At 41.0% G+C, this 20,540-nt stretch overlaps 2 protein-coding genes across 2 annotated transcripts; both read right to left on the reverse strand.

Moving 5' to 3' along the window:
- Window positions 1-5,300: 5,300 nt before the first annotated feature.
- LOC147903780 (protein VAPYRIN-like) lies at window positions 5,301-6,926 on the reverse strand. Its single transcript, XM_087372286.1, has one exon. It carries the CDS (start codon window positions 6,924-6,926, stop codon window positions 5,301-5,303), a length of 1,626 nt encoding a protein of 541 aa, XP_087228412.1.
- An 11,391-nt stretch (window positions 6,927-18,317) lies between these two features.
- Window positions 18,318-19,814, reverse strand: TMM (Leucine-rich repeat (LRR) family protein). The gene has a single exon (XM_087372288.1). It carries the CDS (start codon window positions 19,812-19,814, stop codon window positions 18,318-18,320), a length of 1,497 nt encoding a protein of 498 aa, XP_087228414.1.
- Window positions 19,815-20,540: the final 726 nt, after the last annotated feature.

A 20,540-nucleotide genomic window follows, 5' to 3' on the forward strand; every position in this document is an offset into this window, starting at 1 on the left:
AGTGAAAACTTGGCTAGCTACATCAGTTCAGGTCAACAATGCTCACTACCATTCAACTGGCTAACCCAACATGCATTGAGTTACTAACTCGATGTGCACTGGATTATTAACTCAATGTATGCTGTGTTATAACACAATGTGCACTTAATGTACCATGTTACTATTTTTGGTAGTTTTAAGCTCTATTTGGAAATTCTCAATGCTTCTTTATGGACTCACAGCCTTTTAGATGTGGCCACTTTATAATTTTCCCCTTGGTTCATTCAATCCACAATTTTACCCCTTTATCAACTTTTTGGAGTCTCAGTTCAATGGTTCTTGGTGGTTTGTGGAGATTTTGTGCATAATAAATCCCTTAATGATAAAAAATGGGACAATGCAATTCAATTTTCACCCTTGCAACACTGACTAGGTAACCCAATGTATTTTGAGTTATGGTTAATGCAGCATGAGTTACGATGCTAATGCAGCATATGCTAGGTTAATAACCCCACCTACGTTGGGTTAAGGGTTGATGCTATTTTGGACCAAATTTAGTGCATTAATTATGTTAGCTGCTGGCAGATCTTGTTAGATGTCAGGATGTTACTTCTTGTTAGAGTGCTAGTTGCTAACGTAAGATGGTCAATTTCTATCCCAACATGGTCAAAGGCTAACGCAACATGCTAGTTAACATAGCATGCACTAGGTTATAATGCAGTGTGCACTAGGTTAGAATTAACCCAGTGTATCCCCCCCAAACTCTGCTGTTGATAGAATCTTCAAATTTTTGAAAGCTTCTATAGCTTTTGTGCAGCATTGGGAGTGCTTGGGGGAAGTTTTCTACGTCCTCTAATCAAAAGAATAAAAAACAAGCACGTTTGGAGCAAAATAGACAAAAAAAGGACTGTTTATCATTTCCAAGACCTTGAAAGACACAACTAATTATCACTTCTCAGCCTTTTCTATGAATAGGATTGCATATAAGGTTCAACCATGATTTTTGCTACCATTTCCTAGATTTGTACAACTTGAAACCTCAAAAAGCATAAAAAACTAACTTGAAATGACTTCCTAGCTTCCTTCTCGCTCACTTTCCCCTTCGTCTCACCTTATTTCTCTCTCAAAATACCAAAAACAAGAACTTTTCATCTAGTTACTAAGTGTTGGGCAATGGAAGATAACAGAAGAAGAAAATGCAAGCAAAAGCATACCTTGAACTCCTTGGCAATGATGTGTAGTCTGAAGTGGCTCACATGTTGTGGAGATATTGGAGGAATGCTGATGGAGCCTCCTACTCCATGCTACTCATTGTGGGAGCAATGCAAGCATGGATAGGGGCCATGAGTGTCACATAAATGAATTCAAGAGTTGTTACAATGCAAATGCTCATGAGAAGAAGGGGGAAGGGAGAGGGGGGAAGGACAGGGAGAGAGGGAGAAGAAGAGGGAGGGGGAGTGGGGAGCACGAAGGATAGGGAGAGAGGGGGAAGAAGAGTAAGGGGCAGTGGGGAGCAAGAGTGAGGGGGAGTGGGGAGCAAGAAGCAAGAGAGGGGAGGGGGGATGAGAGGCATTCACAAAGACAAGGGCATGAAGGACAAAAACAACACTCTTTAAAGAAGAGAGATCTTGTACTCCTCAAACTTGAAAGTAATAGCTGAAGGCCAAAGTTTGACTTTAGGCCTTTGATACAAGTCACCTTTTGAAAGGAGGGCCAACCCTTTGCTCTCACACCTCTTCCTACCATTTTACTATCTTATTCCTAGTATTACATCTCCCTTGGTCTGCTACGGCTCCAAGGTATCTTCTAACAAAATTCATGAGCGCATTGTGCATATTTACAATCTAGTCTGCGGGAAGGCACAAAATGTCACAATGTTAACCTAGGCGGTTAACACCTTCCCTCTCTCTCCCTCTCCTTTATCTCTTGACCTTTGATTTGCCCTCATTTCCTTTCTCTTTTTCTCTCTTTTCTCTTCTCCCACCCCCCCTCTCTCTCTCCCTCCCCTTTTCCCTCTCTTATCTACCTCCTTTTTGCATGTTTCCCTCTTTCTTTTTGCTCTCTTTTTTGCCTCCTTTCCACATGTTTTCCTCTCTCTTTTTTCTCTATTTTCCCTTCATCCCCTCTCTTTATGCATCTTTCCCTCTCATTTCCCTTCATTACCTCTCTTTTTTTCTTTCTTTTTCCTTCATTCCCTCTCTTTTTCCTTTTTTTCCTCTCTCTCCCTATGTTTTGTCTCTTGCCCTCTCATTTGCTCTCTTTTTCCTTCTCTTTTTACCTCTTTTTTGTTCGTCCCCCCTCTCTCTCTTTCCTTCGTCTCTCCTCTCCCTCCCTCCCTTTCCCCCCCTCTTTTTTGTCTCTTTTCCCCTCTCCTTTCCCTTTGTTATTGTGTGTCTTTCCCCCTTTCTTTTCGCATATTTTCTACTTCATCCCCTCCCCCCCCTCTCTTTTCACATCTTTCCCTCTCTTTTTTGCATTGCCTTCCTCATTTGCTCTCCTTCCCTTCATCTCTCTTCCTTTTGCCCTCTCTTTTCCACCCTTTTGTCCCATGTTGCGACTAAAATTAAACACGATGAGCAATGGATTAAGTTTAATGTATTATGTGGTAGTGCAAGGGAAGTGTGTGTGCATGGTTGGGATTTGGGAGAAAGAACGCTTAGAGTAGAGTGCAATGAAATTGGCAAGAACGAACTTGTGGGATATAGGAAGCTTTGGAGAGATTGGGACATGCCAAACATCACCAAAGACTTTCACATGAAGGACATACTGGCTTGTGTGGATATCTTCATGGATGATGTAACAGAGGATGCACATGAGGAGGTCGTGAGTGACCCCCTAACAATGACAAAGGGAGTGACAATACGAGTGACAATAACACTAAGAAATAGTCTTTTTGCTTCAACATATACACCCCATATATATGACAATGTCTTTTTTAGGGATTGATTTTGTTTATAGATACAAAATTTTTTGGAAGTTTAAAGCCAATAGTTTCTACTTTTATTATTATTTTCTATTGTTGAGCTAGATGGCATGTATATGATGAGAGAGTTTTAGGCAATTTTGTAGCTTTGAGGCCATGTATTCATTTTGTTACTACTTTGTAATAGATGTAGTAGGGCAGAATGGGGCTATAACAAGCCCCATTTTGTCCCATTATTTTTTTTCAAAATTTGACAGCATCGGTATTTCTATCAGACACTAACCGACATTCGCACTACTGACTCCTAAATGAAAATTCTAAGTGATTTTTTCTAATGGAAATTCAAATGGAAACACCGACACTTCCCCCCTTAGCATTTTCAAGTGCGATTTTTGTCAAATTTTCCATAAAAAATAGACCGATACCTTGTAATAAACACAAGAACTTGTGGATCAATCCCTCATCAATGCTCATAGCTAGCACATTGGATGGTATACAACTATCCAAGTAGATGAAGGTGTTCTTTACCATACATGATGAAGGTGTTCTTTACCATACATGATGAAGGTGTATAAGTGTCCAAGTAGATGAAGGAATTCTTTACCATACACACATTGTAGGTGATCCAAAGGCAAGGAAAATACAATTTCATAGCTTTATTGAGGCTCTAATAAGGACTAATTTAATGCATTAATATTGGAAAGACAATAATCCTTCGATAACTTTTTCTTTTTAAAACTGATGATGCACATTGAGAATAGTAACTAAGCTCGCCACCATAGATAAATTGCAATCAATTTCCAAGTAAATCACTTAAATCTATTTGCTAAGGATTTAAAACATAGAATACAATGGAGGGATAATATGCAAAAGCAAGCTAGGCATGGGTCTTGGATTGCTAGAGAAGACAGTGTTACCACAATAGGATGGGGTGACTCCGAATTAATAGCTTCACCAAAGGTTGCCATGTTAGAGTGAGTATATGGGATGTAGACTCAGTGAAAAAATTCACTCATATATGAGTTATTTACTCGTTATTTATAGCCATCTATAGGCTAGAGTTCAGCTAGCTAACAAAGTCAGCAAAGGACCTCTAGCTTTTTATCTACTAAGAGCGAGCACCTAGACTATCGGTTATATAAGGCAATGAAGAGATGAACTAACTTGACAGGAATTTTCTTTAATACAAATATCTATTGAACTTCCAATTTGAGCCATATCCACCACATTAAATTGTTCTCCAAAGACCATTGGCCTTTCAAAAAATAGGAATAAAACCTATACTTACTTGGTGTATAGTGTGTGAAAATATGTTTCTTTATAGACTTTTGTAGCTCTTAATACAATGTTGCAATTGTCAATCACATGCATGTTGATTGAGAGCCACAACAAAATGAAGCAATCATATGTGACAATCTCGTTTATACATGATAGTAGCAATGTCTAGTACTCAATGAGTACTACATGTCTCATTCAAAGGGATTTGATATAAAGCTACCAAAAGATTCATAGTTTTTTAGTATGCCTAAGGATATAAAATTTTACTTTTTTCAAGGAAAATGAAACAAAATATTAAAAGGTGGTTATTGTTTGTGTGTATGTGGGGTGGGGGGTGGGGGCGTTCATGTATAGACATGCATGTGTGGAACCACATATGCATGCATGTGTGTGTGGATTCATGAATGCGTGCATGTATGGGTACATATGCATATGTGATATTATCATTGAAAGATAGTGGGTGTTAATGTTGGTAATAAAATCAACAAGTCAATTGTTAGACAACATATTGAGAACTACATAGATTTTTTTTTGTAAAGTGAGATAAACAACATGAAAACAACTCCTGCCACCAGAACACATGTACTCAAGAAGTCATGGCAAGGAAAAAAAGAGAGCTTTCATATTGTGTGATATATTAGAAGGGATCACAAAAAATTTGTATTCATGTTTCATATGGAAATGGTAGCTAGTGTCTTTGATAGTTAGAGCTAGTGATTTATGTTAAAGTTATTGAAAAATAAGTCTTTCTCAAAAGAACATAACATCCAACCCCCTATAATGCCTCATCCATGGCCCTTTGTAACATTGTAATTTTAGGCTATTTAGGAACCCTATCTTTAGTGCTTAAAAGGGTCAAACCTTGGGTGACTTGACCATCAAGTCAAACAAGGGCCCAAAGTAATCTTTTCAAGGAAATGAAACATTGCATCCAAAATTTTATGGCCTAGATCCAAAGAAAAAACACTAGTTGAAGCATCACAAAAATCCATGGTGCACAAATAAGTTATTACCGAGAGAGTATCATGATATAAATAACACTTCAAGGTAAAGAGCTCGATGTACAATGAGAAAAAAGAGTTTACTAGGATTGTTTGTCGACAGGGGTATGCATTAGGGTCTAGAAAGCCATGGATGGTAGAAGGTTTACTTGATTGTGAATTTTGAAGGCTTTTACATTCGTGGGTGAGGCTTGAGGATCAATTGCATCAATGTTACATGCCTCATCAAAGCTAGGGATAATTTCACCCTTAGTTTGCATTGTTGCTCCCCAATCAAGCAAGAGACGAGCAATTTTGGGGCGATGGAAGATAATAGCAAGATTGAGAGGGGTGGCATGGGAATGGGTGAAAGCATTAGGATCAGCTCCATTGAGGAGGAGGAGTTGTGCAACATCCTTTTGGCCAGCTTCCACAGCACAGTGGAGAGGTGTGTAGCCCTCATCATCAAGTGAATGTATGTCAGTTGTAAAAGAGTCAAGCAGAAACTTCACGATGTCAATGTGGCCTTTAAAGGCTGCTCTATGGAGGGCAGTCCATCCATGTTGGTCACGACTAGTGTCCAAGGCACCAGCATCAAGGCATTGCTGAATGTCACGGAGTGCACCCTGTCGTGCCGCACCTCGCATGTCATCACCAAGCCGGAGTAGATCAAGGAGTCGGCGATTGCCAAGTGGGAGTGCGAGATCAAAGGGGGTGAGGCCAGTGTTAGTACATGCATCGATGCTAGCACCAGCGTCTACTAACAAATGTGCCATTGAGATATCACTACGGGAAGCAGCATGGTGGAGGGCAGTGTAGCCATCGGTAGTACATGCATTGGGATCTGCACCAGCATGGAGGAGGAGTTGTGTGCAATGGAGGCACCCAGGTTTCATGGACGTGGCAGCGGCGAGGAGGGGAGTGTGTCCGTCACGGCCCACCGAGTTCACTAATGTTGTTAGAGGTGGTGCCATGGCTTGGTCATCTGCAGGTGGAGCATGTTGGCTAGCTTGAAGGAGGAGCTCCACCACAGCGACATGGCCACAACTGGAAGCAAAGTGCAATGCAGTCCATCCTTGGGTGCCACCAAGGGCGTCTGGGGATGCACCCTTTGCCACGAGCAATTCCACGATGAGTGCATCTCCGAGGGCAGAAGCAATCTGTAAGGGTGTTTGCATGCAACCAACAACTCCTTCATCAGCCTCCACAGCCGCCCCGAACTCTAACAGAACTTGCACAATCTCTGCACGTCGCCTCTCCACCGCCACATGCATTGCTGTGCGTCCATTCGCATCTGCTACATCCACCACTCTTTCATCCCTCTCCAGAATCGCCCTGATGCCCTCGATCGACCCATGTTCTACTAGCCTCCTGAGTATGCATCCCCCAACAATTACAACCCTCATTCCGTGATCAGAGAACACCTGCTTCGTCTTGGCACTGAACCACTCCAAACTCACCGCTCCATTTTCACCCACACCTCCAGGCACCACCACACTCTTGACCGTGAACGTGTCTTCGCTTATAATCTCCTCAGGTAACTCCTCTTGTGCGATCAATCCCACCTCCAAGGTCATCCTCCCTAGCGGCTTTATAATGCCATGAGACGGCTTCACTGTGTACTTATGAGGAGTTGTTTGTTGAACCAGGAACGCTACCGGCATCGTATACATCACGTTCTTCAGCACCACCTTCGAGCTCGATGCCTTTCCAATCTCGAACCTCATCACCAGCTCCCTCGGCTCTATGATGAGAAGCCTGTCCATGGCTTCTTCTCCAAGTAGGTTCGATCAATGACCACACCTGGAAATCAGGCAATAACAACATCAGGAATGTCTGACGGGATTCGAAACGATGCTGAGTACGTCTACAAGTAAGCTTCTCATGGGTTCAAAGCTCACGAGGGAAGCTGGTGCCGGCTGACGGCTGCATAAATTGTAGCTCTGTATACTTTTAATGGACTCACAGAGGTATAAATAGCCACAAAATTAATGTACCTTTCGGAAACAGATATCCCAGCGTTGCTGTCAGGTGTGCGATTCTATGGGCTGGTTGCAGACTAGCCTTGAAGCCGCAAGTCGAGCTGAATTTCGAAAGGATCATGCTGTCTGAGTTCCGATTCTCTGGGAGCAAACGTTGAAGCAGAGGGAGGAAAACACATTGAGGAATGCGACATGCTCGCCTGCATCGTGTCTGTACTGATACTCAATGGTAGGAATTGATACTCAATGGTAGGAATCACAAAGCCGAACTGCAACTCCCAGTCGTTTCTGGTACAGTCCTTACGAATGCATGGGTTGGCGTCCCTCAAGGCGAGAAGATTCGGGGAACAAGTTTGACATGCGACTACACCACGGAACACCCTAGAAGCAGTAGCTGCCGAGAGGGGGAGATGATGAGGTATGTGAAAGGCCTGGTCAGCCAGTTCCTACGAGGGCACCATACAAGGACAGCGGCAACGATGTGTCTAGATCGAAACGGGAAGATACCGCCGCTCAATTGAAAACGGCTGAACAAGCAAGGGTCGACGGATGGAACGAGCAAATCGCCTGGGATTACGAAGTGCAGAAGGCTAAATGGGAGGCAACAATAATGGTGAATAGAAGAAAGAAGGCAAGCTACAGTAAAACCAAAGATGGGCAAGGATTTGGTCGTAAACATTGTTGGATGGATGAACGTTTTTTTGGGCAGTTGACGAAGGATTCGTCGTATTGAATGGCGCTTAGGCGTTGCCAAGTGTCGCCCAAAGCCGGCATTTCTTATGCGCATATTTCTGATTAATATACCACCAAGCACATAATACACCACCACCCTTTCCTTCCTTCCATTTCTTTATCGCAACACACTCCATAAATAAACCCCTTTGCTTATCCTCTTCTTTCTATCACTTATATGAGCCTTTTCCTCATTTATACCATCATGCAACGCTATCATTCAAGATAATGTTTCACGTATGCATTTTCTTCAAACCCCAATTACATGTGCCCTAAGTCTTCTAGGCGTTTGGTCTTCTTCATAATTATGGAAAAATATTCTCCTTTCCTCCTCTTTTTCTATAATTCTCCATCTAAAACAAAATCCTAGCCACTCTTTCCCTAGTAGCCTTACCCAACCAATAAATGTCATAACAAGAGACAAAGCCCTTGTATTATACAATTCTGATACCCACTCGAGGTCGGGCACCTCTAGATCGATTGGTTCTTCATGAAGAAGAGAGGCAACGATTTTGTCATGGACTCTTTTATTCAGCATAGTCATAATGGCCTAGCATCCAAGTGATGGGGCGGGCAGTGGATCCTCCTTATCTTGTCAGTTGGCCCTCTTCAGTTTATAAGGTGTGCTAGAGTTTTATTTACCTAACTATATATAGATATATAAATATATATGATCTATAAATAAATAAATATTAGATTTATATATATGGTTATGTATGTATGTATACATTTTTTTTTCTTATATATACTTATTCTTAATGATTTATTGATTTAAATTGCTTTTAAATTGTGTTTGATTCCCCCTTTTGTCATATAAATGCATTGTTCTATATAGGCTTTCATAGTACTCTATATATATGTTTGATTTGATCTCTTCTATATATATATATATAATTTATTTATATATTTATGTATGTATGTATTGTATATGTATATGCATATGTATATGTATATTTGTCACTAGTTTGCTAGGACATAAAAATGTCCTAGGACACTTTTATGTCCTATTAACCTAGCCACTTCCTAGAATTGTTCTAAAGCATTCATAAGGTATTTTGGGTTTTTGATTATTTTCCATAATAGTTTATATGCTAAAAAAAACTTGGAATTAATATGGATTGGAACTTGCATGAATTACTTTGAGTTCTACCTAAAGTATTAAGGTAAGGAAACATGGTTTTTACACTTTTATTTTCACTAAAACTAGATCCCTTTATCATAAAAACATACAGAATTGTTACTCATTCAATTTTACATAGCATAAATTTTCTTCTTCATAGACATCCTTTGTACCCCTGTTATTACCTTTAAAAAGTGTTGAAAAATAATTACTTTAAGAAACATCCCTCATAATCACTCTCAATGTAATAATATTATAAATATACAATTACTTATTAAACACATTTATATCAATATGACAAGAGCTTTCTAGTATTTTAATAGCATAGATAACAAGACATTTATGGATATGTTTCTAAAGAAGTTTAAATTACGATAAATAAGTATTAACTTGGGCTTATATATCACTCTCATACAATATATGTAATATTTAATACTATATATGCAAGTATAACCCCATAGATGTGCTCAAATAGGGTTTTCTGACCAATTTGAGTGGGAGAATGACTATATTTGGACATTGGATGTGAAAGTTATGCCACTTTTAAAAGTGTTGTCCATGGTAGTTTCGCTGGTTAAATTACTATAAATAAGTATTAACTTGGGCTTATATATCACTCTCATACAATATATGTAATATTTAATACTATATATGCAAGTATAACCCCATAGATGTGCTCAAATAGGGTTTTCTGATCAATTTGAGTGGGAGAATGACTATATTTGGACATTGGATGTGAAAGTTATGCCACTTTTAAAAGTGTTGTCCATGGTAGTTTCGCCAGCGAAACTACCATGGAAGACCTACTTCAAAAGGGTTTCATTGCTGCTGGTGAAACTACCTTGATGGCTTACTTCAATGAGGCTTCTTTGGATAAACCCTTTCATAGGCTAGGTTGAGAGAGGGTTTTCAATGTCACCCCCTAAAGTAAAAGTTGTAAGAAGGATCATAAGGGAATTTTCATAGAGAAGTCTACTCTACATGTAGGTTTCTTCAAACGCCATCCCATTATGTTACTCACCATTCCCAAAGATTCATGTAAGGATTTGTGTATAAAATAGGCATTGCTATAATACTTTGCATATTTCTATGTGAAACTATGTTTTGTTCCGATCTATTTTTGCCATATCTTTACATAGTTGGAAGCTTTTTTTTTTCTTCACTCGGACGCTTGAAAGATTTCGCTCGGAAAATGCTCATCCCCATGTGTGTGTGTGTGTGTTTCCATGTATTAATTGATGTTAGATTTTTACTCATTGATATTTAAGAATGGGAAACCTCTTATGATCAACTAAATGGGATTGAATATATACTTTAAGCCATGATAAGTCATAGGATTAAACATATTTGACATCCATACACTACGAAAACATGAGATATGTCATCATATTTAAAAATACATTATATCTACTAACGACAGTACACTCATCAACAACTTCTACATCAAAGTAAAACACCAAAATGGCATTGGAGAAGGTATACTCGATGACATAAAGAATGGGATATACCTAGTAATATTTTATTGTAAAGTCAAAATACATGACAAGACAAAAAAGAAATGGATATACACTAGACAAAACATCATTAAGGGTGAGTTTCCTTTTACTTAATTGTGACATGGATAACAACTAGGGAGATGCATTCTAAACCTTCCTTTCCAGCGTAACATAAATTGTTCCTTCCTAAACATAAATTGTTATGTTGGATGGTGGTAGATTAGTATCTCTTCTTCAATTAAGGATGGCAAACTTCACAAAGTTTGACGAGTATATTGGGGTATTTATATCAGTAGGATTATTTCGATTGATCTTTAGATTTTTGGAAATTTCTATAAAGGCAGTCCTAGAAAAAAAAAACACCAATTGATTGAAATATTGCATGACAATTTGAAGCATTATATTATTTTACAAAGAAATGCCTAGAATTTGATTCATATTAAATCAATATGTTGAATTAAAGTTCAACATTATAAAGAATTGGTTTGCATATATATTGTAACCACACCCACACACCATATCATACCTAGAGGTTGCTTATTCACCTATACTACCTTTCCCTCAACCACTATGTTAGTCTAGCAAGCCACACCATTTAAACATCTCTTTATGATAGCAATCAAGGTATCAAAAGCACTTTTTTGGCAACAGACAAAACACCTAACCATACCTATATCTTTGACCTTTAGAAGGGAGTTAGATATGAGATCATCTTTTTCATTTGCATTTGCTACTATTCTTGCATCTAAATTTTCCAATGGTCTTAATGTTGATATTAATCCAACATCATAGCTCCATTCATGCATAAGAAGCCATTTGAATAGAAAGGATTTTGACTTAAGATGACACTTAGGAATTGTCTACTTTTTTAGAGAAATTAACTCCTTGGAGAGGAAGTGCATCTTTTTCCTCTAGTTGGAGTTGACCATAGAAGGCTTTTCATGCTATCTCAGGTTATCCTATTGTGTGATATTGAGCTACCATACATTTGCATATATGATAAACAAGTTGTAATCTTTGTTAGTTCTTTGCTCTTGTACATAGCACTTGTATAGTATATTTGCTCATCTACCTAATGTCCTAAAAAATTATAACTCAATACAAAAAAGTCAAAATGAAGTTTAACACGTACTATCGAGAGAAAATCATGTTCAACATTTAAATGTGTACATGGATTTATGAGTACACAATAGAAGAAACAAAATTTCAAAAATTTAGTATTAAATCGTGCCATGAAAACATTTATTTGACATTAGTAATAGTCTCTAAGCTACCCTAATGAGCTCCAAAACTAGCCTAAGATAGCTACCTTAAGCCATGATAAAGTGGCCATGCTAATAATGACAATATTATTTTAAAAAATTATCAAGATTATCTGAACTAACCTAATGAACCACGCATCTAAGCTAACTCATCTACCTTAAGTAGACCACTAACTTAACTGTAACCTAAGCTATCAATGGAAATTGGAAAAAAGAAAGGTCGATAACTCAAATGAGTGTCCGCATAATAGGGAGATGATTGTGCAGCCCTAGTAGGTTAGTGCCGCTTTGCAATTCCTGAGTAGGTGAGTGCCAAAGTCAAGTATGTATGCATAAAAAGTGGCATATCTGGAGAGGGCAAGAAAGGAGAAAACTAATATCACATATTTTGCATTTCAATGAAAACACAAGCCTCAAATTAGAAAACAACTCAGATTTTTTTGATCATGTGAGTGTAGTGTGTTGGTGGTAGCAGTAGCAACATAGAAATGTGAGATTTCTATAACTTTTATGGCATTTGGGAGTGGTTTCAAATGAAGTAACTTGGTCTTTTTAGGTGTATTGGAGCTAGCTTAGCCACAATTAAAACTAGGGTGTGAACAAAATTGAGCAGGGAAGCGTACTGCTAAAGAACTTTTTAAACCGTAGAGCCCCTTGGAGGATAGGCTTCTTGTAAGCTTAGTTTGGGATCATGGCTTCTCTTGGGTGATTGGAGTACTATGCTACAATAGCCGACTATTATAACATGCTTTCTGTGGAAGAGGGTTTAGTTAATCCCACCATCCAAATAACCCCATGAAAGCCATCAATCTATATATATATCTATATATATATATATATATAGAGAGAGAGAGAGAGAGAGAAGTAATGATGGAGGTTAGTCAAATCCCATTTTCACCCTTTCCCTCACTTACTCCCACAATCAATGAATTTAGAAATATTTCAAGTTGGAGGACCTATACAGCCATGGCTAATGATTTGGGGATTAGCACTAGGGTCCTGGAATACCAACTGAAGGTCGTATGTTCATACTTCTATCCTTTGCATATCTTTTGTAAAGAGCATTCACATTCTTGTCTTGGGTAGTATCAATGCCAAAAGGGCATCCCAAATGTTTGAATATGTCAGTATGAGCAATTCATTAGAAGCCATATTTGTTGATCCAACTATCTCTTAGGTGTCCAAAAGAGGTATTTAGATACTTCACGAAATTCATCAATTTCTTTCATCATCTCATCATTCCTTTGTCATTGGAAATGGATCTTATTCAGATACTTCATGAAAATCATCAATTTCTTTCATTATCTTATCATTACTCTTGGATCTAATTCACTTGCGAGCATTTGTAAGCCATGTGCTTTCCCTAGGGTAGAGTAAGGCCTCTATAAAGGCTTTGTTCTCTATGTCATTATAGTTCACACATCATAGGCTAGGTCATAATAGCAAAAAGCGGATTGAAAATCAATCGCATTCAAAGATTTGCAAAAAATTTGTTTCATGCTATCTTCTATACAAATGCTCATCCCCTTATGCAATTGTGGTAAGTTTGCACATCATGTAAGCTCTTGAGTTTTGAGATTAAATTTTAAAGTGTGGGATTCTTGAAAAAATAAAGAATCATACTTAAAATTCCGCATACTTGCAAAGTTTTCCCTAAAGAATTGCCTAAAAACAATGCCAAGAGAGATCTTATGTATGTTCCTCTTTTTGCAAGCAATGTGGTGCAAGCAAGTCTTTGAAGCCTTGCTTACGTATTATTTGCCCTTTCACCTTTTGTAAAATAGGTATGAAACTTGAAATGTCATCCTTATGCTCTTCTCCCCTTCACCTACATGTATTATGCCACTTGTTGTGGCTTATGTGTTCATGATGTAGTATAGGGATGTGGGGGGCTATATTCCATTGAAAGTGTATAATAGAGCATCGAAAGTGGTTCTGACATTATTGCATGTATAAAAGAGTTGTTGATTGATCAAAGTTGACGAAGTTTTTCACTTACTATGTAGGGTTTAATGTTTTATAAAAGATTGTAGGGTCTTCTCTTTCTCTTTCAATTTTGTTCTAAGTTGAGCATTTTCCCCTTGGCCCCTACATTGCATCTACCTTGCACTCATTTGCAAAGCAAGCCATCAATTAGCCATCTAAAAATAAAAAATTGCCTCACATGCCTTGAGGAGTAGCGAAAGGCAAAGCATGACCAAATGAAATGAAGCAACGGTAAGAAACACCATGATTTGGGATTAGCATTTTGGAGGCTCTAGTGAGAATGAGGTTATTTTTGCTGGCAATGCTACAAATTGACTCGCAACAATGAAAGACAAAAAACAACAGATGTAATTGGCAAAGGTATCAATAGCAAATAGAAGAGTGGATAGCAAGAATTGAAGCTCAAGAGTACAGTTGATTTGCTAGACTAGCCTATCCATCATGAGGTGACAATCGACACAATTGATGGGGACTTGAACTCCCTAATAGTAAGCAAATGATTAATCAATAATTTGTGGATGACACCAAACTCATTCACATTGTGTTTTAGAGTCTCTAATTGGTTTTGACTTCTAGATCTACAATTAACCATTCTAGAATAGGTTTTGCTGAATCTTGGGTAACAATGTCCCTTTCTTGAGATTTGGGATGGAACAAGCCAAATCTATTCATTCTTGGGTATTCCTATTGGAATCTACCTCAAAAATACTTTACAAGAATCTTTCTTAAAGTAGCATTCTTAATTAGCACCATTAAGTTAAACATTTATTTTTTGTATTTCAACCTCTTTTCCTTCACAAAATGTACTTGAAGTACCTATTTTAATGGGATTAAGTTTTCCAGCATTATTAACATGGGATGAAGAGAGTTAACACAATTGGACCCCCTTGAGTCCCAAATTGAATGTACAATTTTATTAAATTCTTGTCTTTTTCGCGAGACAAAAAAGGAGATAAATTATATTAAAAGAAACAGACAAGGTGAACGATGTTCAAGTGGCCTACCTTGCAACAAGGAATAGAGGGGGAGAGAACGAGAATGAGAGAGAGATGACTTGGATCCGCACCAAGGAGAATGGTAGAGAGAGAGAGAGAGAGAGAGAGAGAGCCTGCCTTGAAATAGAAAGAGAGAGAAAGAGGGAGGAAAACTTGCATCACATGCCACCTATTTTTTCATAAATTAAGAAAACAAAATGGGCATTTTCGCTTCTTACAACGTCACCTTCACTTAGTCCTACCCTTGAGCATCGCCTTCACTTAGTCCTACCCTTCAGAAGGGCAAAAAAAAAGGTAAAATACAAAATGCAGCTATTTAGGTAAGACTAAGGAGCTCTATTCGAGAGCATTCGCTACCAAAAGTAAGACATCTCTTCTCTTCTCTTCTCTATATATCTTAAGGAGAGGGTGGTGCTTGAAGAGACTCGGGGTAGGCTTCGGGGAGCTTCGAAGGTTTTGGGGGTTACACACCATTGGATCACGATCCTGTAGTGGAAGGGTAGCGTAGCAATGACACGTGGCAAAGGGATGCGGCCAGGGGAACTTCGAAGGCTTTGGGGGATTATACACTGTTGGATCACGATCCTGCAATAGAAGGGTAGTGCAACGATGACATGTGGCAAAGGGATGAAGTGGCACCCTCCAGTTATAGAAGGTAGAGTGCTCAATGATCCCGGTGGTGCGCACGCTGCTATCATGTGCTGAGACTGCAAAGAGATTGTAGACTATAGTCCACAGGTCCACAGGGTCAAAGCATCCCGTCCACAGGGTCACCATATGGCCGGGGTAGCAAGGTCGCAGGGGTGAGCAGAGCTCTAATAGCATGCTAGAAGGCGATAAGACACCAACTTCGTATGGCATCACGCCATGTATCATGGTAGCGCAGATGCTCTCTCACTCTCTCTATCATTGGAAGGGAGATGTGCCACATGGCCCTCTACTAGAGTGTGATCAACAACAGCAGCTCTAGTTTAACCCACAGCACCACCACGTGCTGACACAAGCACACAACCACTCGCACTCCGAACTCTGAGTCTTAAGCGCTGGACACACGATACACGAGAATATTGCGCACACGGGCCAATAGAGAGAGGAGGAGGTGGCTACCCACTTGCCATAGAGAGGGGGGGAAGCTATATATATATATATATATATATATATATATATATAGAGAGAGAGAGAGAGAGAGAGAGAGGAGGGGGGGAGGGGGAAAGAGAGAGAGAGAGAGAGAAGGGGGGAGAGGGAGAAAGAGAGAGCAAGAGAGAGAGAGACAGACAGACAGAGAGAGAGGGGGGGGAAGAGAGACAGAGTGACAGAGCGAGAGAGAGAGAGAGAGAGAGAGAGAGGGGGGGGGGGTTATGTACATAAACATTATTATTTATATATTTTATATTGTATATATATAGATAAATAGAGAGAGAGAGAGAGAGAGAGAGAGGGGGGGGGGGGAGGGAGGGAGGTGTGAGAGAGAGAAGTGTGTGTGTGTGTGCGCGCGCGCGCGAAAGAGAGAGAGAGAGAGAGAGAGAGAGTTTTCATGAGAGAGAGAGAGAGAGAGAGAGAGGGAGGTGTGAGAGAGAGAAGTGTGTGTGTGTGTGTGTGTGTGTGTGTGTGTGTGTGTGTGTGAGAGAGAGAGAGAGAGAGAGAGAGAGAGAGAGAGAGAGAGAGAGAGAAATGCCAGAGAAATTCACTTTGGGCCGACCGTGGACACTTAGATTTTTGAAGATCATTTCAGAATGGGAGGAGTGATTTTGATTAGCTTGACGGGCCGACTTGTGTTGAAGGACCGAGGACTATGGGTATGGCTACTTGGCTCTCTATGGTTATCATATGCTGAGAATTGATTATGTCTGTTGCCATTTTGTGTGAGGATCAAGGATGAGAGGCCTTATGTATGCAAAAGGTTTCCAATCATCTACAAGGTGGTATGTTTTTGTATGTGATGGGGCGGGTATAGAACATTGGACACCGATGTCAAGGAACCCTTCGAACTAATCGAAAAGAGGTGCCATGAGATATTCACAAAACTACCAAAAAGGATCTCCAATGATTACTAATTTCTTGAATGATTCTCGAGATTTACATAAGGGTTTTTGACAGCCATGAAAGCTTGGGCTTGATCTTTCATGGATTGAAGGAATTGTGCAGGTGAAGGGGATTATTGCCACTCACAAAGAACAAAAGAAATAAGGAAGGAGATCTTACAAAGAGGGAGGGCACATCAAAAGGAAGACTTTTGGACCTAAGAAATTATTACTGAACAAGAAGATAGGAGGCAGACAGGCAAGTGATAAAAAGTGAGAGGGAAGTAGATGCAACAAATAGGGAAGAATCCATGCAAGAGAGGATGAGAGGCAAGCCCATTCAAGCTGATAGTTTAATTGACTTTAATGGGAGGGCTCTGTATAGCAAGGTTACGACGACTTTGGTTTGGCCTTGGATGAGTGGAGAAGGAAGTAGAACGTAGGTAAAGCATGATCACCTAAGTAGCTTCCAAAAGCAACTTGAAGCATGTGCACTAGAGCTAGATGGCAAGTCACCATTAATAATTTTCGATGATGCATACCTTAACATGGCTGTTAAGATCTTTCATAAATTTGAGTTTTCATTAGTTCATCATTGTTTGCCCTTAAAATTATGTGCATATATTAGGTAATCTAAATTTTCAATGCAACTATAAGTTGATTCTTTTTCTAACCAAGGTTCTCCGAGTTAAGTTTGCAAGATCCAATGTCTATGTGCAAGAGGAGATTTATGATGTGAGAGATCAGCTAAAGCTTGGGGACATCTGTTAAAGAGCTTTGACCCTAGGTGAGAAATATAAGATCTACACATTTAGTGCTCATATGTAGGTAGACTGCCGAGCTCATTTTGTTCTTGAAATAAAACATAACCTTATATTTTAACCTTAAGACCGATTGCAAGGTAACCTTATATCCCAACCTTCAGACCTAATGGAGGCAAGCTTCAATCCCATCGTAGACTGGTCATGCAACTCGTGGGTTGAAATAATGGATAATGGATAAGCTAGTGTACTTGGGTTGAGGCAAATCCAAAGGAACTTTCTCTTGGTGAAATACTACCAAATTGCGAATTCCCAAGACATGATGAATCGCACTAGCTCTTACAAGATTCCATAGAATAAGCTGAGATTCATTCATTCGTCGCTCATCCCCAAAGAGAGCAGTCTTCCAAAGTTCCATGTAACAAAAAAAAAAACAATTTCTTAAAATTCTGAACTAATGCTGAAGTGTGGGACTCAGGAAAAAGGCTTTAAAAGCTTTGGGACACAATCACATGTGGAAGCTTCGAAAACAAATGTGGGAAGCTTTCATTGAAGAGCCTCTCGAAGCTTTGATTGAAGAGCCTCTCGAGTCTCCACTGGAAACATTTGGAAGCTTTGATCGAAGAGTCTCTCCACTGGAATATCTGCCAACTCCTAAACAGTGTGAGCGCACTGAAAGTGCATTAGTGTTTGGCTCGAATGATCAGTGCTGAAGTAATGAGGTCTCTGATCAGATTCTGGACACTGAATAGCTTTCCTGGCAATATATTCTCATAATGTCTCGTGTTCCTTCTGCTTGACCTCATATATCTAGTTGATAGGGATCTTGGAACATGTTAAAGTAACACGATATCGCCAGATAGAACCAGAATATTAACCCAAATCGCAGTGAACCCAAACGATTGCAGCTCGCACAGTCGCCCGCAGAGATTTCCAACGAGGGTACTTTTGTACTAGAGGGATCATTAATAACGCCAGGGAGCTCAGAAGACGGCCGAGAAGCTGCTGGCCCGAGTGTTGTACTCGAATTGAGACGGCAGAATCCAATTCCCTCCACGGATGATGCTTGTTCGGGACTTGCGAAATCGGCAGAATCTACACTAGACGGGTAGCAGAGATCCGAATTTTTGCTCACACGTAGCCGCCTGCCAAGCCTCCATACGAATTCTCGGGAAAACGGTAGAGGGCCGCTGAGTAGATTTTCATCAAGCTTGAGCTCGTAAATTCCCGAGAGCTTTCCCAAGCTTGCAGGGATCGTGCCGTTAAGCTGATTTCTATTCAGACGCAAAACTCTCAGCCTAGACAAGCTAGAGAAGATATCTGGTATTTGACCGGTGAGCTGGGCCGACGTCAACACGAGTATTTGCAATTGCACAAGATTGCCTAGTGAAAGCGGGATGGGAGAGCTCAGGTTGCCGGTGTTCTCGAGAATGAGCGCCTGCAAGCTTTTCAGGTTGCCGAGGGCGGGCGGCAAGGCACCAGAGAAGGCGTTGTTGCTCAAATCGAGAAGCACCAGCTCGGAGAGCATTCCGAGGGACTCAGGAATCGCTTCTGTGAGCTGATTGCCGTTGAGATCCAGCTTCTTGAGGCTGCGGAGAGCACCGAGCTCCGGCGGGAGCGAACCAGTGAGGAGATTAGAACTGAGGTCGAGGATCTGGAGGGAAGGGAGGGCGCCGAGGGAGGAGGGGATGGGGGAGTGGAGCTGGTTGTGGCTAAGGTCGAGGAGGAGGAGGTGGGGGAGGAGGTTGAGGGACGGGGGGATGGGGGATGAGAGGGAGTTACCGTGGAGGTCGAGGGTGCTGAGGGAGGTGAGATTGGAGAGGAGGGAAGGGGAGAGGGGGCCAGTGTGGCCGTTTTGGCGGAGGACGAGGGATTGGAGGGAGGGACCGAGGGAGGAGAGGGAGGGAGGAAGGGGCTGGGGGTTGAGGGAGCAGCATTGGAAGAAGAAGAGGTGTTGGAGGTGAGGGAGGAGGGCGATGGAGGGGGAGATGAAGGCGTTGGGTGAGCAGGAAGGGAAGGAGGTGTCGTCGGAGAGGGTGCCGAAGGAGAGGGAGACGACGTGCTGAACGCCATGCGAGTCCGGCGAGCACTCGATGCCGTGCCATCGCCCTTGGCAAACGTCGGGAATGGAGCTCGCCCAGCCGTTGCCTGTGGCTTCCATCACGTCGTAGACTGCTTGGAGCTCCTTTGGATCCATGGCTATGGCGTCTGCACCAATCGTAAGCTTCTTCTGATCGTCCACCAGCACCGTTGCTACCAATACTGCCGCCACCATCGCCACCACCTTCGCCACCTCCATTCTGTTTCTCAACGCGCCTTTTAGTTTGTCTTCCCGCCAACGTCGTTGTTATCTTCCCGCGAAACTTTCTGCAAGCTTCCTTCCTCACCGGCACCCCCGCGAAAGTTTCTTCTCGCAGTATTGCTACGTTCTCAGCCAACCCACATTCTTCTTTCCTGATTCCCCAGCTTCTACGGCATTGCTGGATCGCAAGCTGAGAGAGGAATTGAGCAAGCGGATAATCGAGCAGCACTTGATCCAAGTTGGCTGGTTGGGTGGGAATTGGGCGGTGCGGCGTTGTGGATTCTTGGATTTCTGGTAGGCTGCTTGTGAGGATGGATGGCGAAATGCGTAGACGCTGTTTGTGGACGAACAGCAAATCAACTAAGTGCGCTGCTTGTGAGGATGGATGGCTAACTGCTGTCGAAAGCTGCTTGTGGACGAACAGCGAATCAACTAAGAGCAATCAGAGCGCAATCATGCACATCCAATCTACCAGAGAGGAATGAGAACGCAATGCCAAATTCCTACGAAGAAGAATTAGAAAGCAATGGCCGGCACTGTGCTGCTTTGCCTCCAGCACTCCCGAGCTTACAGGCAATCGACAATCTACCAGAGAGCAATAAGAGCGCAATGCGAAATTCGTTCCCGAGCTTACAGGCAATCTACAATCTACAATCTAAGAGAGCAATGGCCTACAATCTAAGAGAGCAATGGCCTGCTAGATGATTCGCCTCCAACACTTGC

Source organism: Dipteris shenzhenensis, chromosome 3, assembly GCF_047967505.1.
Source record: "Dipteris shenzhenensis isolate YYH24624 ecotype China chromosome 3, Dip_SZ_1.0, whole genome shotgun sequence".
Classification (NCBI taxonomy): Eukaryota; Viridiplantae; Streptophyta; class Polypodiopsida; order Gleicheniales; family Dipteridaceae; genus Dipteris; species Dipteris shenzhenensis.

Bases quoted from the DNA above. Each gene is read 5' to 3' on its own strand.
- TMM (XM_087372288.1), bottom strand. From the start codon at position 19,814: ATGGAGGTGGCGAAGGTGGTGGCGATGGTGGCGGCAGTATTGGTAGCA.
- LOC147903780 (XM_087372286.1), bottom strand. From the start codon at position 6,926: ATGGACAGGCTTCTCATCATAGAGCCGAGGGAGCTGGTGATGAGGTTC.